Here is a 17,700-nt window from a genome sequence, read left to right as displayed (position 1 = left end):
ATTTGCCACGTGACAGTTCAGCAGAACTTTCTATGCTGTCTGTGGCACTGTTTATAAACCACAGCTTGCTTTCTGGGATGATGTACTTTCCTTTAGAAAGCAAGTAGTTCCTCAAAAAGTAAACATTACCCAGAAGAAATAACAGCTTCGTATCATATCCTTCATTGGCTAGCCATATAATTTGGAATTGTCATTCTGTAAGAGTTGAAACAATTGCTTCTTGCAATCCAGTGTTTTAAAAGGAATATTCAGGATTCACTGTTTTCATTGTGTACCAGTAAATCTAGTACTTCCGCACAGAATTTCATCGCGGTTTGAAACGGCACTGAGGAAAAGGCATCTCTTTGTGGCACTTGGGGAACCTTGGGCTTTTTGTTCTGTAAATAGTTCAGAGAGGGTGTTCTCATTTTCAGCGGCGGATGATAACTTCCATGGTGATTGTAACTAAGCCAGCTACCGCAGACAGAAGCAGAAGCGGAGCACTTGTATCATCCCTTGTTGTAACTCAGTGCTCACACAGGGAGCACTGCCAACAGATTTCAGGGGAGGGTAACCTTGGGCAGTGAGTACTCTGTAAAACTGTTGGGGTGAGCTGACCTGAAAGCAGACATGACCAGAAGCAAACAGCTATGGTCAGAAGGTCATGGCCTTTCCTGTGGCACAGGTCTGCAGTGCTGAGCAGGACCCGAGTCCTGTAAAACCAAGCCTTTGGTAGGTGCCCAGTATTCTGAAGGGGTGTTCAAGCAGGTATTCAAGTAGTCAGATCCAGGCCCATGCCACAGATCTTTGCATATTTCTGTTAGTATATAAGGGACTGAAAGCAGGTTAAATGCTAAATGGACCCCCGTCACAAAGTTCTTGATCAGAACTAAGCAGACGAAGCTCCATGACCTACACATTTTCCTTAGCTAAAGCAATGTAGCTTTAGTTTACCTGTAGCCTGAATGCAGCGCAAGCACAAGGATGCACGCTGTGCGTAGGAGAACTGGGCCTGGATGCGAGTGCCAAACCCATTTGTTGCAACAGGCTGTTACAGAAATATTGACAGCCTTCTACAACAGCTTCAGGCCCCTCCAGGTACAAACCCATGCCCATGCTCGATCCCCGAGTGTCCTCATGGTCTCAGCCTGGAGATGGCCGCAGCTCGGAGCCTCTCCCTACAGCAAGCATGCAAGGCAGTGATGCGAGCTGCAGGGGGAAAGACTCAAAAGTGAGCACAACTGATAAGGTCTGTGTACTCAAGGGAGAGATCTGATTCCCTGATATTTAACAGCTCCATGAGTAGGATACTCAACTAACACCTCGGGGAGACAGTTCAAACTCTTCTTCCTCTGATTTGGGCCAGTGATTTGACCTCGAATCACTGTCCCCAGGAGGCTTGCCCTAGCTGCTGTGCTATAGGGCAGTTTTCCCAGTGTCTCTTACCAAAGCTCTTCCAGTTTGGAAAAACCTTTGTGCATTCAATAACTGCAGCTGCGTGTTTCGTACAGACATGTTTTAAAGGCTGAAAAAAAGTTTCAAGATGTAATATTTTGAAAAATAATACAAGTTCGTGAGGAAAATCTGCACCAGTATCTAATGCATTCTCAGGTGATTTGATTCCCATTAACACCCCAAAAATATCTGTTTGGCTTCCAGTCCAGTACTGAGACAATACTCAGCTGCGAGTTTTGGATGAAAAGGAGTTTCCCTCCAGCCTAGAGGTAAGTTTGAATCACTTTTGAGAGATTAGATCTGTCCCCACTCCTTGGTGCCTGCTGTTGTCTAGTTTAACACTTCTGGCTTCTGCACATCTTATTTCTTACGTGCATCGGTCCTCTGAAGGGGCAGCTGGGTCTCACCTCAGCATGTCTCGAGGTGGCAGGCTGCAGGAAGACGAGGCCAGCCTTCTTCTCGTGAATCTAACCCTTCCTGTGTCACTTGTTTACAGGTGGCTGCCACTCCTGATTGCACAAAGGGAACGTCTGCGTGAAATGTAATCAGTGTTGCAATAAATACTGAACAACTGTTCACTTTTATTAAATGCCTTCTGTGTATTTCTTCATGTTACCAAACATAGGACACCCCAGGCAAAAAAAAAAAAAAGGAACAAAAAATTATCAACTAGTATATTCTTAAAATCTGAGGGCTATTTCTCCCTAATTGTCACACAGACTGTGTTGTGCAACCTTTTGCTTGGATCCTTTTTTTTAATTTTTTTTTTTTTTCAGTTTCTAGCTATTGTAAATTGCATGTTGTAAGAAGTCCCACCTCCCCAAACTCAACATGCTGGGGAAGAACAGAGTATCCGTAACTTCTCTGCATAAGTCCTCTTGGTCTTGCAGATGGGATTTTTATTTATTTATTTATTTATTTTACCACAGAGACATCTGCTTTTGGGGACTGAGATTTCACTGGAATGTACTTAAAAAAAACTACTAATGTGACACTGTACAGTGAGGAATAGGACCCCTTATCTTTTGCTTGTTTTGTGGCTTGCGTTGTGGATATTAGGCAGATCCGTCGCTCTTTCTGTCGCCATCTCCATTATTTAGAAAGCTATGTTTACACTGCAAACTAGACAAATAGATGTGAGAATTAAATGAAATGTAGGGAATAAACGTTAGAATATCTGGTGATATATGTTTAGTAAATAGCTCTTATGCCATCACACTGTGTGTCTGGCCACCCTATTTGCCCGTAATAACGTTGGAGATCATTGGCTCATTCCAGCCAAGAGGAGGTGAAAGTCTCAAAGACAATGTTAAAGGTCTTTTCCAACCTAAATGACTCTGTGATTCTGTGAAGTTTCCACGAGTTTAGTGCAGATTGTGGACGTTTCCTGCAAGTACGTTAGGAGATGCCGTTACCACGCACATGGGGGAGAAACCCCAGAGGGGGGTCAGTCGGGTGAAGGGGCACTGCAGGAAAACAGGCTCGGGAGGCCTCTGGGAGGCAAGCTACGACCAGGGGGCTGGGGCTCCTGCTGCCTCTGCCCGACCACAGCGGGGAGGCCGGACCCGACGCCAGCAGCTCGGCCCTCTCAGCCCGGTCAGGGCTTTGCGGGGCGGCCGCGTTGGGGCCTCCCCTCGGCGCGGGGCGGGCGCCAACCGCCACCCCCAACGCCTGACGGTGGCGGGGCGGGGGGAGGGGAAGGAGGGGGAGGGCGCGCGCGCGCGTTGCCAGGAGACGGCGGCGCGCGGCGGGAGGGGGAGGCGCCGCTGCCCGTTACGTGGTGACGTGCGGTGTATATGAGCGCGAGCGGCGGGAGCGCAGGCCCTTTCCCCGCCAGCCGCCTCCGCGCGCCGCCGCCTCGCTGCTGCCGCCGCCGCTCCTGCCGCTGCCGCTGCTGCTCCCCGCCCGCACGGCACGGCCCGGCCCGGCCCGCGCAGGTACCGGCCGGGGGGGGGGCACCGTGAGGAGGGTGAGGAGAGGAGGAGGAGGAAGGCAGGAAGCGGGGGGGGGGGGGGGCGCGCATGGCGGCGGGGGCCGCCGCCCGGCCTGGCGCTGCGGGCCTGCCTCCGCGCCGCCGTGTCCGCCGCCGCCGGGGGGCCGGGGCTGCGCCAGAGCCGGGAGCCGCCTCAGGCAGCGCCCCGCCGGCCCCGGCACGGGGCGCTCGGAGCCGCCCCGCTCCCTCCCCGGGGCTCCGCGGCCCCGTCAGGCGGCGCGGGGGGAGCGCGGCGGGCTAACGCCGCTCGGCCCCGGCGTGGTGCGGTGCTGCCCCCACGCCTTGGTCGCTTGTTAGTAGCTTGTTAGTAGCTTGTTAGTAGCTTGTTAGTAGCTTGTTAGTAGCTTGTTAGTAGCTTGTTAGTAGCTTGTTAGTAGCTTGTTAGTAGCTTGTTAGTAGCTTGTTAGTAGCTTGTTAGTAGCTTGTTAGTAGCTTGTTAGTAGCTTGTTAGTAGCTTGTTAGTAGCTTGTTAGTAGCTTGTTAGTAGCTTGTTAGTAGCTTGTTAGTAGCTTGTTAGTAGCTTGTTAGTAGCTTGTTAGTAGCTTGTTAGTAGCTTGTTAGTAGCTTGTTAGTAGCTTGTTAGTAGCTTGTTAGTAGCTTGTTAGTAGCTTGTTAGTAGCTTGTTAGTAGCTTGTTAGTAGCTTGTTAGTAGCTTGTTAGTAGCTTGTTAGTAGCTTGTTAGTAGCTTGTTAGTAGCTTGTTAGTAGCTTGTTAGTAGCTTGTTAGTAGCTTGTTAGTAGCTTGTTAGTAGCTTGTTAGTAGCTTGTTAGTAGCTTGTTAGTAGCTTGTTAGTAGCTTGTTAGTAGCTTGTTAGTAGCTTGTTAGTAGCTTGTTAGTAGCTTGTTAGTAGCTTGTTAGTAGCTTGTTAGTAGCTTGTTAGTAGCTTGTTAGTAGCTTGTTAGTAGCTTGTTAGTAGCTTGTTAGTAGCTTGTTAGTAGCTTGTTAGTAGCTTGTTAGTAGCTTGTTAGTAGCTTGTTAGTAGCTTGTTAGTAGCTTGTTAGTAGCTTGTTAGTAGCTTGTTAGTAGCTTGTTAGTAGCTTGTTAGTAGCTTGTTAGTAGCTTGTTAGTAGCTTGTTAGTAGCTTGTTAGTAGCTTGTTAGTAGCTTGTTAGTAGCTTGTTAGTAGCTTGTTAGTAGCTTGTTAGTAGCTTGTTAGTAGCTTGTTAGTAGCTTGTTAGTAGCTTGTTAGTAGCTTGTTAGTAGCTTGTTAGTAGCTTGTTAGTAGCTTGTTAGTAGCTTGTTAGTAGCTTGTTAGTAGCTTGTTAGTAGCTTGTTAGTAGCTTGTTAGTAGCTTGTTAGTAGCTTGTTAGTAGCTTGTTAGTAGCTTGTTAGTAGCTTGTTAGTAGCTTGTTAGTAGCTTGTTAGTAGCTTGTTAGTAGCTTGTTAGTAGCTTGTTAGTAGCTTGTTAGTAGCTTGTTAGTAGCTTGTTAGTAGCTTGTTAGTAGCTTGTTAGTAGCTTGTTAGTAGCTTGTTAGTAGCTTGTTAGTAGCTTGTTAGTAGCTTGTTAGTAGCTTGTTAGTAGCTTGTTAGTAGCTTGTTAGTAGCTTGTTAGTAGCTTGTTAGTAGCTTGTTAGTAGCTTGTTAGTAGCTTGTTAGTAGCTTGTTAGTAGCTTGTTAGTAGCTTGTTAGTAGCTTGTTAGTAGCTTGTTAGTAGCTTGTTAGTAGCTTGTTAGTAGCTTGTTAGTAGCTTGTTAGTAGCTTGTTAGTAGCTTGTTAGTAGCTTGTTAGTAGCTTGTTAGTAGCTTGTTAGTAGCTTGTTAGTAGCTTGTTAGTAGCTTGTTAGTAGCTTGTTAGTAGCTTGTTAGTAGCTTGTTAGTAGCTTGTTAGTAGCTTGTTAGTAGCTTGTTAGTAGCTTGTTAGTAGCTTGTTAGTAGCTTGTTAGTAGCTTGTTAGTAGCTTGTTAGTAGCTTGTTAGTAGCTTGTTAGTAGCTTGTTAGTAGCTTGTTAGTAGCTTGTTAGTAGCTTGTTAGTAGCTTGTTAGTAGCTTGTTAGTAGCTTGTTAGTAGCTTGTTAGTAGCTTGTTAGTAGCTTGTTAGTAGCTTGTTAGTTAGTAGCTTCCTAAAGGATGAGAAGAATACTGTGATTGATTCTGAACGAGCTGGTCAGCTGTTAGCCTCTTGTAAGCCCTCTAACTCTCCTGGCTTTTAGGGCAAAATAAAATTTGAGGTTTATGTACACTGAAATACGGGTGACGTAGGTGCCTCTGTACCAGACAAGGTTTAGGCTACGGGGGCTTTAGGAGCATCCAGTACAAGCACTTAGAGCAGGCCACTGACACCGGAATTTCTGTTTGCGTGGCCTGCGTACTGCTGTGCAAGAGGTCCATGCTAGCCATGTCCCCTCCTGCGTTTTGTGACAGGTCTTGTATATTACGTGTTCTGGTTTCTGGTGATTTATTTGTTTATTTGTGCATTTGCAGAAGGAGGGTCTTGTCCACAGGCGGTAGATCTGGTGCCTTTTAGAGCCCCTGTTCCTCTCCTAACATTTATAGGACAGTGAAGTGCTGCGTCTGTGCAGGCAGCCCAGCATTAAAGGAAGCGCCCAAAGCGATGGATTTGGTGTAGTGGTGCGTGTCTAACCTGTGCCTCGCTCAAAAAGTGCTCCTGGGAGCAGGCAGGGGAGCTGTTATGGTGATCACCTTACCAAGCACCCTGAAACGGGTGCTCTGCTTTTTCTCAGCTTCTTGCACACGTGCCGTACTAGTTATGCACAAGTGAAACTGAAAGCAAGGCGTTGTAGGTATGTATGTTATGAAGCCCTTAAAGACTTCTTACAATACCGAGACCGGAATCTTCCAGGCTGACACCATTTTCCTTAATGGAATGACAGAACTGCAGATCTTCAGCTATACTTTGGCTTACCCTACTGTCAGCTGTGTTGGTGTAAATCTGTTCAACCGCTTAGCTACCAAATGTTGAAGCAGTTGTAACAGGGAGAACTTAATTCAACGTGGCAGAGATCGTATCCCTTCAGGGGAGTGAAATGGCTCGAGGATTTGAATTTCAGTAGTGAAAAATCTCAGGGGAAGCGAGACAAGCATCTATTTGAATTCTTGATGAAAACACTTGGTGAAAGCCCATTTGTTCCAGTAGGCCAACAGGTATACTAACCGTGTGTATCGCATCTGTTTGTTTCTGCTAGTACGGCTGTAACCCCACTCATCTTGACTCTTCTGACACAGCTGCAACCATTGTGCATCTCAGGCTAGCTGTCGGAGGTCTGGTTCCTTCTTTGGGAAGTTTGGACAGACTGCAGAAAATGGAGACGTAGTGTTTTGTAAATACAAGTTTGTTTAGCTGCATTTCTATATACACTCCATGGAACTTCAGCCTTGTCTTTTCTTTCCTTCCATGAATTGTTATCACTTTTGTATTTGTCTGGTACCAGCAGGCACTTGTAGAGAAGATACTACTCTGCAGACAGAAACAAGGCTCCCTGGTGCCAGTTGTGTTTTACTACAACTGTGGGGTCTCCTGAGAGCTGCTGGCTGGGTGGCTGCCTTCCACCCGACTTCCCATTAGGAAACTGGTTAGTAAATAACAGGGCAGGACAGCCCTGCACAGGCGGTGTTTAGTCTGAGGATTGGTTGTGTGACGATTAGCCTAATGTTTATGGGTCAGTTTTCATTGGTAAATTACTTTGAGTGCAAAAGTGATTATAACAAAGTTAATTTAATCTGCCTGATCCTCGCTCTGCTCAGAGGTTAGTGCAGTTCCTCATCACCTAACTTTGTTAAAATGGAGAGTAGTTCTTGTATCTTGTGGACTTGTCTAGAAAGCCAGATGCGCCTGGAAGGTGTCAACAAAAGTTGTTTGGGGGATTCGTTTGACCTTCTGAAAAATCGAGCTATTGTGAAAACAATGCATAACCTTTTTTTAAGAACTTCCTACACTCAACAAAACTAATGCAAAGGGAAAATTTAATTATCAGTGTGGCTTCATGTATTTAGTGAAAGATTGCAGATGTTGCAGGCTAAAATTTTAGCTCCACTCAACTGAAAAAAATACCCTCAAACCTTTGCTAACTTGCATTTGAAATGTTATATGTAGTTTTATTTCTGTTCATTTTTATTCATGTTAACATATGAATAGTTCGAGCAACTTAAAGCAATTTCTTCTCCCTAAAGCTTAAACTTTTAAAATAATTTTCATATTGGCTATTTGTAATCTGTACCTTAACTGCTGTCAGAGGCTAGGATGGTGACCTTGCCTAGAGGAAAAGATGGAGAGCTGTTTAGATCTTAGTATTGGGGAAATGCAGGATGCATTTATGGGGCTTAACGTACCTATACACAGAAAGAACTTAAAATGGTGATGTTCCAGATTAACTTGCAGTGACAAATAGGCAGTTGCACATCAGCTGTTTCACCTGGTATTTGACTCTCAGATGAAATATGGCCAGCTTTCCTTAGTAGATTTTCATGATCAAAATGTAAGCCAAACTTTCTAGATATGAAAACTTCAATTTGTAGCTGTAGCTACCAAGCATTCAGCTGCTGACTTAACATCTTTCACTTAAACAGTTAGATGCTAGCATTAGTCTCATTTTTACGTGCTGGAAATTTGTACTGAGCAGGTACTGGAAGTCTGGTGTGGAGCTAAGACCCAGGCAGGAATCACAAAGACTTGTTGTTGTTTCTGACTACCTGTGGTAAGATCAGTGCATCCCACTGCTTTGTTCTTGATGTTGGTAAATACCAAAAGTTCCAAAGTAGAGGCAGTTCTCCCACGTTTCTTGTGGGACGACTCGTCCTTGAGGGAAAGCTTCCTTTGCCAGCTCTAGTTTGAAAAGCTGGTTTAAGCAGTGAGAGGTTAGGTTGTGGGGTGGGGGTGGAGGGAAAAACAAGCCACCCCCCTGCCTGTGATACTGTTTACATCCCAAACAGCGTTCAGTCTGTGCTTTTGAACTTCTGATGCCTTCGCTCACTTGTGCCACTTCTCATCGTTCGCTTCTGAAGTTCTGCTCATCTCAGGTTGTGTTCAGGTGCTGGTGGAGCTGGGCCCTGAGCTCATCCGCTTCATCTCTGCCACAGAGTTCTGCAGGGAATACCGGCTGTTTACTGGGGATACGCTGCTGAAAGCCTGTCCTCACCATGCCTTGCGTTGGGTGTTCAGTCACCCTGCATCTGCTTCAGATCTTGTCTGCTCGTGCAGGTTGAATAAAAGTCTTCAGTGGGCTCAATGCAATGACACATCTTTACAGACCAATTTCTCAGCATTTTGGATTCTAAAGTCATTTGAATTGCTTCTTGTAATGTGTGTTACTTTAGATATTAGTACTACTTACTTTGCCTAGGTCGTATCATCTTTTTTTAGGCAGACCAAAGTGGTGAGATCTGCACGGCTTGCCCTCTTAACTCTGGTATCACCTTCTTTGCTGTTAGGAGTTTATCAGGTACTTCTGCTGGTGCCAAAAGCACAACCGAGTGAAAGTCAGAAGAAAAAGGTAGTTTTGTAAGTAAGCCTCAAATTCCTTGGCTTTCTACAGGTGCACTGTCTGTTTACAGACACTTGTTAAATTCTGCATCTGTAGCTGTTTGGCAAGTGCCTCGCTGCAGCCATAACCACCCGCATACTTCTGTAGGGTCCCACTGCCAGCTGCAACATCTCACCCCCAGGAGCCACTAAACTGTATCCAAGGTAGATCATTGTCTTCAGTGAATGCTGCCTTGTTGAAAGCCAGACACCTGAGAGTTTGCAGTGCAGCAAGAGCTTAATTTCCATAGAAAAATGTAGAACTGAAGCTAACAAGGTGCTAAATATACTTCTTGAATTTCAATGGCTTCTCAGGGAGCGGATGAGTTTCCTATGCTGCATTCATCGGATGTTCCAGCAAAAAACAACCATCAGAAACTGTAAATAAACAAATTCACTGTTTTTTAACTTTTCAGATAAGGCTGTAAAAATGTTTTCTAAATGACGTTGGATAAAAACCTTAATGCTGTAGTGGGTGAGCGTTGCAGATAGTGTAACTGCCAAGGTGGTTGGATTTGATTCTGTGGCAGTCTCAGCAGTCAACTGCCTCTTCAGCTGATGTTTTGGTGTGCACAGCTTGATATTGCTCAGTGTTAAAATGCAGCCTGATACCTGAAGCGCTTTGTTAAAACACTGTTTTTGTGTTACTCCTTCAGCATGGTCAACAAACCAATTTGTTGTATGTTATGTGCATCATAAACTGTACAGAGGAATACTCTTTGGAAGTTGTAAACATCTTTCTGTACATGAAGATTCTGATTTCGGCCCTGCAGGATGGGTGTTCCTTTCCCCTTATCAGCGATGGAAAGGAGAAACTGCAACAAGCCCTGCTGGTCAGTTTGTTTAAAAACCCAACATCCTCGGTAAGGTTTTCCAGATATGAATTTAAACTTCTGGATTACTTTCCTAATGATGAAAGATTGTCCCAAATAGAAATTGGTATGTCTTCTGCTACAGAATCTTGGCATCCAGAACAAAGGCCATGCTGTGTGCTAATTACCCTATTTTTAGAACACGATCAGATCAGTAGAAGAGCCAAACATGCAGATATAATTCAGCCCTGAATTTAAATTGCAATTCTGTAGTCCATTTCCTTCTCCTTATGGTGACTCCTTTCTGCGAAGGTAAACAGGTGGTACCTAAAATTAAAAATAAAAACAAACAGTACAAAAATAGAGGATTCACTGCTTGTCAACTGACTCTTCCTTTCCTGCTTTAAAGATTAGTCAAGGTGAAAGCTCTAAAAAGTGTTTCTACACAAATGAAAGCAAGCCCTGCAATTACCAGTAACGAGTTAAATTAGTTATGTTATCACTGCTTTATTTTGAAGTTTTTTTCCCCATCGTGTGAAGTTTCCATGCAACCTTAGAGTACCTCCAAGGTGGAAAACTTGTGCTTGCGTGCTGTAACAGGTATCGTGCAGAGGCTTGCAGCACGAGTGAAATAGCTGCATGGCACAGGGCTGCAGTGGTGCTCCTACCAGAGCAGTTAGCAGGAGCAACGATGACAACTTGAAGGGGAGAGAGCAGACATTCAGCTAACTGTGTTGTATCGCTTGGTTCAGCAGTAACACGGTCTGGAGTTTTATTCCCTAGTAGTTCCCCGGTACTGAGTTCCCAATCTTGCCGTGTTATCAGAAGGCAAGATGTAGGGTTTGTTTGCAGGTAACTCTGAACTTGCCTAACCCCATTCCAGGGCTATTCTGAGAGGTATCCTCCCCTGTGGTGTCCTCCTTCTCTTGACCCTGCTGTTACTCATGCGGCCGCACATCTAACCCTGCACAGAAGAAATACCTGGCACTTCTTTTAACCTTGCACTTAATTCAAACATTGCAGATGAAAGGGGTACACATAGCTGAGGAAGAACCAGCTTTTCCAGCAGTATTTGCCAGTTACATTGGCTTTAGCTGGCTGGGAAGCTGTATGGTCAGCAGAGGAACTTGTTTCTTCCATCTGCTAAGACATGCATCTCCCTTGCGGTGGCTTGAATGCTTCCATCTTAGCCAACTTAGCAGTGACATGTTGTTTAAAGTTCTCAGTGTGTTTTGAGAAACACAGCTACTCAGCTATTACCTTGACAGCCTTTATCCTTACACTGCTGCTTTCTTGTGTGTTAGCTCCTGCTCTTGTTTTTCTAAGCTTGCATTTGGGCAGACGGTCTTAATTACCTACTCCAGATTTGAGGCATTTTATTTGTGTTAGTTTTTGCTCTCCTACATTAACAATCAGACATCTTTTGTTAACGTGAAGACTTCGAGGCACTGACAAAAGGAAATAGTCCCTGGAGAGCTCAGTGGCTAATAATGTCTTTCATCAGATAGAAGCGATGCCTTGGTGTTCTAGCGTAGGACTGCCCATCTCATTTACTTGAGACTGATTTGTTGTTTGACCTTCAGCTTTCCTAGGATGACATCTTTCCATATTATGAATATAATCTGTTTGTAACATATTTATATCCCATGTTAATGGGATGCACAACAGCCTCTTCATGATCACTTTCCATGCTAATAGCATGTTTCATGAATGTGATTGCAGAAGGAAAAAGAAAATACTCGGTTTTCTGCTAGATTCCCTTATGAAACAGCACTTGTTTTAAACCCGATACATTATTCAATTGCTCCTTTCTGAGGAGAAGCTAAATGCTCTCCCAGCTGCTGCTAAACCATGTGATCCCTTCCCGTGTAACAGTTTTCCCATGTGGTAGTTGGTACCGTTTAACACTTGTGAAATGATTGATGTGTTTTCTTACATCTTGGTACCAAAAATCCTGCTCTGTAACCGTGCCATGTAATGCGTGCCTTTAAACTGCTCAGCCAGCTCCGACATCGCTGGAAATGAAACGGCACCGAGCATCGCAGCTCTTTGAAGTTACAGACCTCTCTTGGTGGTTTAAGCAAACTACCTACAACAATTACTACAAACATCTGCAGTCCAGGAGCCTGGTGGTGGATCTCTGTGCTACTTCCTTCATTTTTTTGGGCGGGGGGTGGTTGGTGCTGCTTTATGTAAAGCAAAGTGTTGCAAATTGTCCCCCTGGAACGACGGGCAGGAGCACGGCTCTGAGGGAGCTGCCAGTGAATGTATTCCTCTCGCGTTTCCCAGTCTGCAGCGAATCCAACTTGGCTGGTATGATGTAATTTGTCTGGCACCTTGGTTTCTGCATGCATTGCAAATAGCAGTTGACAGGACTTAATCCTGATTTTTTTAAATGCATCTAGCTGTTCTTCAGCTGGGCTTCTTCTTGTTGCTGACATCTGACTTAGGCCGCTCAGTTTATTTTCTGTTGCAGTTTCCTAATTGCACATAGGGTTTTTAGCCATTTTCTGTTAATGTCTTACTTTCAGTTGCCCAAGGCTTGCCAGTGACGGAAGGAGGCTGAGATTGCTGTTCTGTGGGAGAGCTGACTGACTTGCCGTACGCTGAATTACTGGCTATTGAGGGAATTAGCTTGGGTAGAAGGTAGATTGCTTTTAAAGACCCGAGGCGTGGCTTCAGTGTTCTCAAAAAGCTTGTTTGTGTCCCTCGAATGACTTGAAAAATTTCTCCTACTTTCTATAGCAAGCTAATTGTGTGAATAATTCCTCCAGAGGGAAAGTGTTTCCTGGAAGGGGCAGGGTGGGCACCCGCGGAGGTGCCGAGCAGCTGAGATCGCGGGCGGGCTGCCAGGCCAAGGCCGTCAGGTTGGAGGCGCTGGGGCTGGGGAAGGCCTTGCCTTGGCAGCTGGCTGCAAAGTCACCTCGCTGTGACCTGTCCTCCTGGGGCCGGGCGGGTGGCGCGGTAAGGCGAGAGCAGCATGCTCCCCCGGGGTGCTTGGGCTGACCTTCCGCAAGGGAAGGCTGCTCGCCAGGGCACGTGGCTGGGGCTGCTGGGCACAGCGACAGGCTTCGGCGTGGGCACGGCGGGCTGGGAAGGGGCAAGGACTGAACGGTTACAGCTTGTGTCTGAAAACTGGGCTCCACCTCGGTGTAACTGCTTTGTGAAGGAATAGCTCGTAATTTTCAGGGGTTACTGATGGACAGCTTGTGGACAAGCGCATGGCAGTGTCGTTTTTAGTTTCTGCGTGTATAGGGCTGCTCTTCTTAAATGACACTTCACTTCTAACTTTCTTTTTTAAGCATGATGACAAAGAACACATTTTTGATACTGTTTTGGTAAGATTGAAATTTTTGAGGGAGATCTGATAATTTTTTTTGTAATTCTGCAGCACACTCTCAAACCTGTGACTAAGCTCGTGATTTTTTTTCTTTTTAAGTCTCCTAACCTTTCAGTTATGAGAGAGAACGTGTTCCTTGTATGGCAGCAGGCTTGTGATCAAGCTTAAGCTATCTGAAAAGTTTAAAACACTTTACCCTTTAGAAAGCTCATACTGTAGCTTGTGTTTGTGTTCTTTTGCTTCCTTTTTGTAGCATTAACTTCCTATGTGCTGTCTTTAAAGCTGTGCAGAGATAAGATAAGCATTTATTTTCCTTCGTGTATTTTTACGGTAAGCAGCAAAACATCTCATTGTAAGCGAAGCCTTGGGGCACCTCTGCATTTGACCATAATTCAGTGCTCCTGGCCGTAGCTGCTCAAACAAAAGGGAAATAATTTTTTTCTGAGTGAGGAGGTTATTTGCCTGCTGGGTTGGAGCAGTGGAGGCCACACTGCTACCACTTGTAATCCTACCCTTGCATCTCCCAGGGAAGATGCTTAAAGCAGTGATACCCATGGATGCCTCTTTCCTCTCGTGTCAAGGTACAGCTGCTGTTCACAATCCTAAATGAGAGGAGTGGGGAGGAGAGCTGGGGCGTTCTTCTGGAAAGCTAAGTGGAAGGAGTACTATATGTAAAGATTCGGTTTTGGGGAGATAATATATTTTAGTGTTGCTGTTGTATCTGAAGCTCACAAGACTGGGACCTTGTAGTAAGCATTGTGCAAGACCGTCTCCTCTTAGGGAAGGTGTTTCCTCGATACTTGTCTGCCTCTGCAGTTTTTTCACCGGTAGAATTGTGTTTGTAGAGAAGCTTATGGTTATTTAAGTAAATGACAAGCTAAATGTGATGCAACTTTATATCCACGCTGGTGGGTTGCACAGATTAGTCTGCCTGCCTGCCAACGTAGTGCTGCTGGCATGGTGCCTCGCAGCCTCGTCACACAAAAGCTGCTTTCTAGAGCTGGCAGATGACAGTGCCATGACAAACAGTGTCTCCTCAGTTTGGGGAAGAAACCTCCCAACTGCAAATGTTCTGATACGGAGTAGTGTAAAAAAGCAGAGGGGAGATTAAATGCTGAGATATGACAAAAGCTGATGCGAGGAGAACAGAAGAACAGGATGAAGCAGATAGGAACACGCTGAAGGGAGGTTCTGAACTTGCCAGCTAGTTGATATGGTCTGCTTGAATTCCTTGAGAAAATGAAGAAAGTTGTTCAAAGGCTTGGAGTGAGCTGGGCCCTTGTTGGAGAAGGTACAGTCCTCACCTAGGTTGCTTAAAGGCTAGGGGTCAGAGAGCAGGCATAGCTGCCCCTTGCAGAGATGGGAGTTCCCCAGGCAAGGCTCTGTGCTGCAGTGAATGCTTTCAGCATGGTCACACGTGGCCTTGGGAAGAGGGGTGAATAGTGAAAGGACGAAGGTGGTTGATGAGGGGCAGTTATTCAGAACTGTAAAGACAAGGACCCGCTGAGAAATTCAAGAATGTGGAAACTGCTGGTGAAACTTCATCTGCTGCTCTCTTGATCGGCGTAGAAAAACTTGGCTTAATATCTGCAGGCTGACTGTTGTAACTAAAACCCAGGATTTCAGTACTTTGGTGCTTGAATAATATCAGCTCGCCTGCATTGTTTCAGGGGAAGACAAATCTATTTCATAAATGAGTCCTTATTATGGGCTTGTTAAATATCTGTACTTCTAAAGCCAGCATGTTTGTTCTGAATGTAGCTGAAAGCTACAGGAGTTTCTGGGGGAATTCTTGCTGTGTCATTGCTTTTAAATAGCTATCTGCTAATGGCCACTGTTGGGGATGAGATGGATACTTGTTAAAAAGTGTTCTAGCCTGACTTGGTCATAGCTAATCTCATGGCATCATTTAGAAAAAAGCTCAGCTGAACTTAGAAGTCAGTCTGTTTCAGCTAACCTGTACCTGGAGTGCTTCAACTGCTGTCTCACCCAGCCTGCTGGCTTGGGGAGACACCTGGGTTGTGGTCTCTGGTGCACCTTTGAAAGAGCTGTCTCCAGATAGAAAGTGAAGTGCCATTTTATGGGGAGAATGGAGATGGGGAAATGTTGGTCTCTACATGGAGCAATAATAGTTAATGTGATTGTGTCTGTCCCACTTGTATGAAAATGGGCAGAAGGCAAGGTGAGCTGTGCACCTGGAGTGTTTGCCAAGAGGGGCTGCTAGCCTCCTTACAAAGGTCCTGCATGAAGGTGTGTATTTTGCATGGATAAAACCTTCTGCAAACCAGGAACGGTGCTAATTGTGGTATTGCTCAAGAAATATGGAGACTTGTAAATGAGTTGTAACTGTTGTATGTTCTTAGTTTCTGTAGGTCTTCAATCTCTGCTGTCATTCTTCTGAGAATGGTTTGTGAAGGAGACTGGAACTGGTCTAGAGGCAGCTTGCATCCATGTGTGAACCTGAAGTCACACAACAGGCAAACACCAGCTGAAACTTAAAGAACTTGGAATGAGTCAGAAATGTTCCTGGAACTCGTCAGTTCCTTAATGAATTGTTGGATGATCTTTGGTTTGTGGTAGTGCTGCTGTTTGTTAGCAAATACTGCATTTTTCTGAAATAGATGGACAAATAGCTGGGTCTCCAGTTTTTCCACATATGAGGGAACTGAATCTGGTTACATGCAACCAGAACATATTACCAGAAACATTTTTGTAGTCTAGATTTCTAAGTATTGTTTTGCTGGTGGAAAGTGTTGCTCATCTTGTAATACATTTGAGAACATACGTGCTTCGTGGCATGCGAGATGTGCAATAGTCTCAACACGTAGTGTTTGTAGTCTTGAGCATGCTTATGGTGATACTGAGGTACTTAAAATTCAGATTGTTCAGGACATGGAAATTAGCTCTGTTAAATAGCTTGGTACAGTGTCGTCAAATTAATTATATGTGGCAATTCTCTGGGTATTTTGAGGAACTACTTGGATTGGTTTTATAATGTTAGGACTAAACATGAATCCACAAAAAGGCATGTGTAGTATTAAAGAATCTGATTCAGCAGTAAGAATTGTCTGCAGTTACGTGCTGAAAGTGAGTAGACTTTAGCAAAAGGGTTCTTAGCACCCTTGTTACTTCACTTTCTCTCAGGTTACTTTTCATAATGTTGTTACTTTTAATTAGGTAGGATTAGCTACCAATTTTTGATATTAACACAATCCTATGATACAAAATGCAACGTGTATTTTTTGCTGGTATTTAAATGTATGTTAGTAGATTTATTGGCTCTAAACCAGAATGACATTTTCCAGTATTTCTGTATGCTTTGGAGTGAAAGGTCAAAACATTTGCATGGGGGATATGCCACTTTAGACTACAATACATATTTATCCTATTCCTAAAAGCTGGCATAGTTTGTTCCCTTTTCAGTGTTATGGCAGTTGCCTGTAGACCTTGTAAATGAAATCTAATGCTGTTTTTTTTTTTGCATTTTGTATTTTCCTCTAGGGTTTGAAATCTGAGCATGGCAGACATCGACAAGTAAGTAAAATCTGTAGGTTACTGAGGCTGTAACTGCCCTGTTATGTACTTCAGATGGCTGTTCCCTCCAGATACATGAGGGACAGGGTCTGTCTGCTACAATGGGATCTTGACATTGTGGCAAGATGAGTTTTACAGCATTTGCACATGGGAGGAGAGCCTGAGTTGCTCATGCCAAATTGGTTTGGGATCTTAACTGTGTAAAACAGGGGTGAGGTACCACTTAACTTAACCATGTTAGCTGGAATTCTGGAGGGAAAAATGCTAGTACTACTCATTACCATTATTTCACTGAATGTAGCTTTCTCTGTACTTTGAATGCTCGTAATTTTTGTGGGATTTGAAGTATTGTTTGGGTGAATCTAATCTCAGTTCTCAAGGCCTATACATCATAACAAAGAGGATGCATAGGGCAGACGGAGGCTTGTACTTGTTGATATCAATAGGAGCTGAAGGAATCCTTCTGTAAAGGAATTTTATCTTCAAAACTCTGAAAAGGTGCTAGTTCTATAAACTGAGTCTGAAAGTAACACAGTCTATGAAGACAAATTTGACTTTGGCTATTAAAACTTTCAAATTTTCATAGATTAAAAACTAGTGCATCAGTTTGCTTGTACCAATGTGATCTCTGACTCTTTGAGCTCATTTATAATTTAAAAAAAGTTAACTTATTAATGCTATTATTAAATATTCCTAATAGCAAAGAACAGTCTGAACTTGATCAACAAGATATGGAAGATGTTGAAGAAGTAGAAGAGGAGGAAACTGGTGAAGATGCCAACAGCAAAGGTAATGTTGAAAGCAAGTCTTTTAAAGTAGCTGCATACGTGCTTTCTTGTTAATGTTAAAAGGATTTTTCTTTTTAAAACGAAGTGGTAAAGCTTAAACAGGGCAGTGTATAAGCCATTAAATTCTGAAGCAAGGACTTTTTTCCCTAGTTGTGACTTTTATTAATTGTACACTGTCACTCATTTTAGTCATGGTCAGTACCTGGCCACCTGTAGGGTTTTATAATTGAAAAAGAGAAGGTTATTGTGGATATGTTAACAAATTATTTCAAAGCTAATAGCTGATAGTCTTTTTTTAAAAAAGTTACATATATTCATTTTGATCC

At 44.2% G+C, this 17,700-nt stretch overlaps 1 protein-coding gene across 5 annotated transcripts in view; it reads left to right on the top strand.

Moving 5' to 3' along the window:
- The first annotated feature begins 3,188 nt into the window (after positions 1 to 3,188).
- NAP1L1 (nucleosome assembly protein 1 like 1) overlaps positions 3,189 to 17,700 on the top strand; it is a 32,131-nt gene continuing 17,619 nt past the window's right edge. For 2 of the 5 annotated variants that reach the window (XM_080606703.1, XM_080606700.1), the window contains exons 1-3: positions 3,189 to 3,371; positions 16,554 to 16,586; positions 17,287 to 17,375. In XM_080606703.1, coding sequence (XP_080462829.1) covers positions 16,570 to 16,586; positions 17,287 to 17,375 — 106 coding nt within the window. In that variant the 5' untranslated portion in view covers positions 3,189 to 3,371; positions 16,554 to 16,569. Of the gene's footprint in view, positions 3,404 to 16,553; positions 16,587 to 17,286; positions 17,376 to 17,700 lie in introns of all 5 variants that reach the window. The other 3 variants (XM_080606704.1, XM_080606701.1, XM_080606702.1) reach the window with 2 other exon arrangements.

Source organism: Anser brachyrhynchus, assembly GCF_964034855.1.
Source record: "Anser brachyrhynchus genome assembly, chromosome: 1".
NCBI lineage: Eukaryota > Metazoa > Chordata > Aves > Anseriformes > Anatidae > Anser > Anser brachyrhynchus.
The sequence above is the reverse complement of the archived record's forward strand: the minus strand, read 5'-3'. Positions and strand labels throughout refer to the sequence as shown.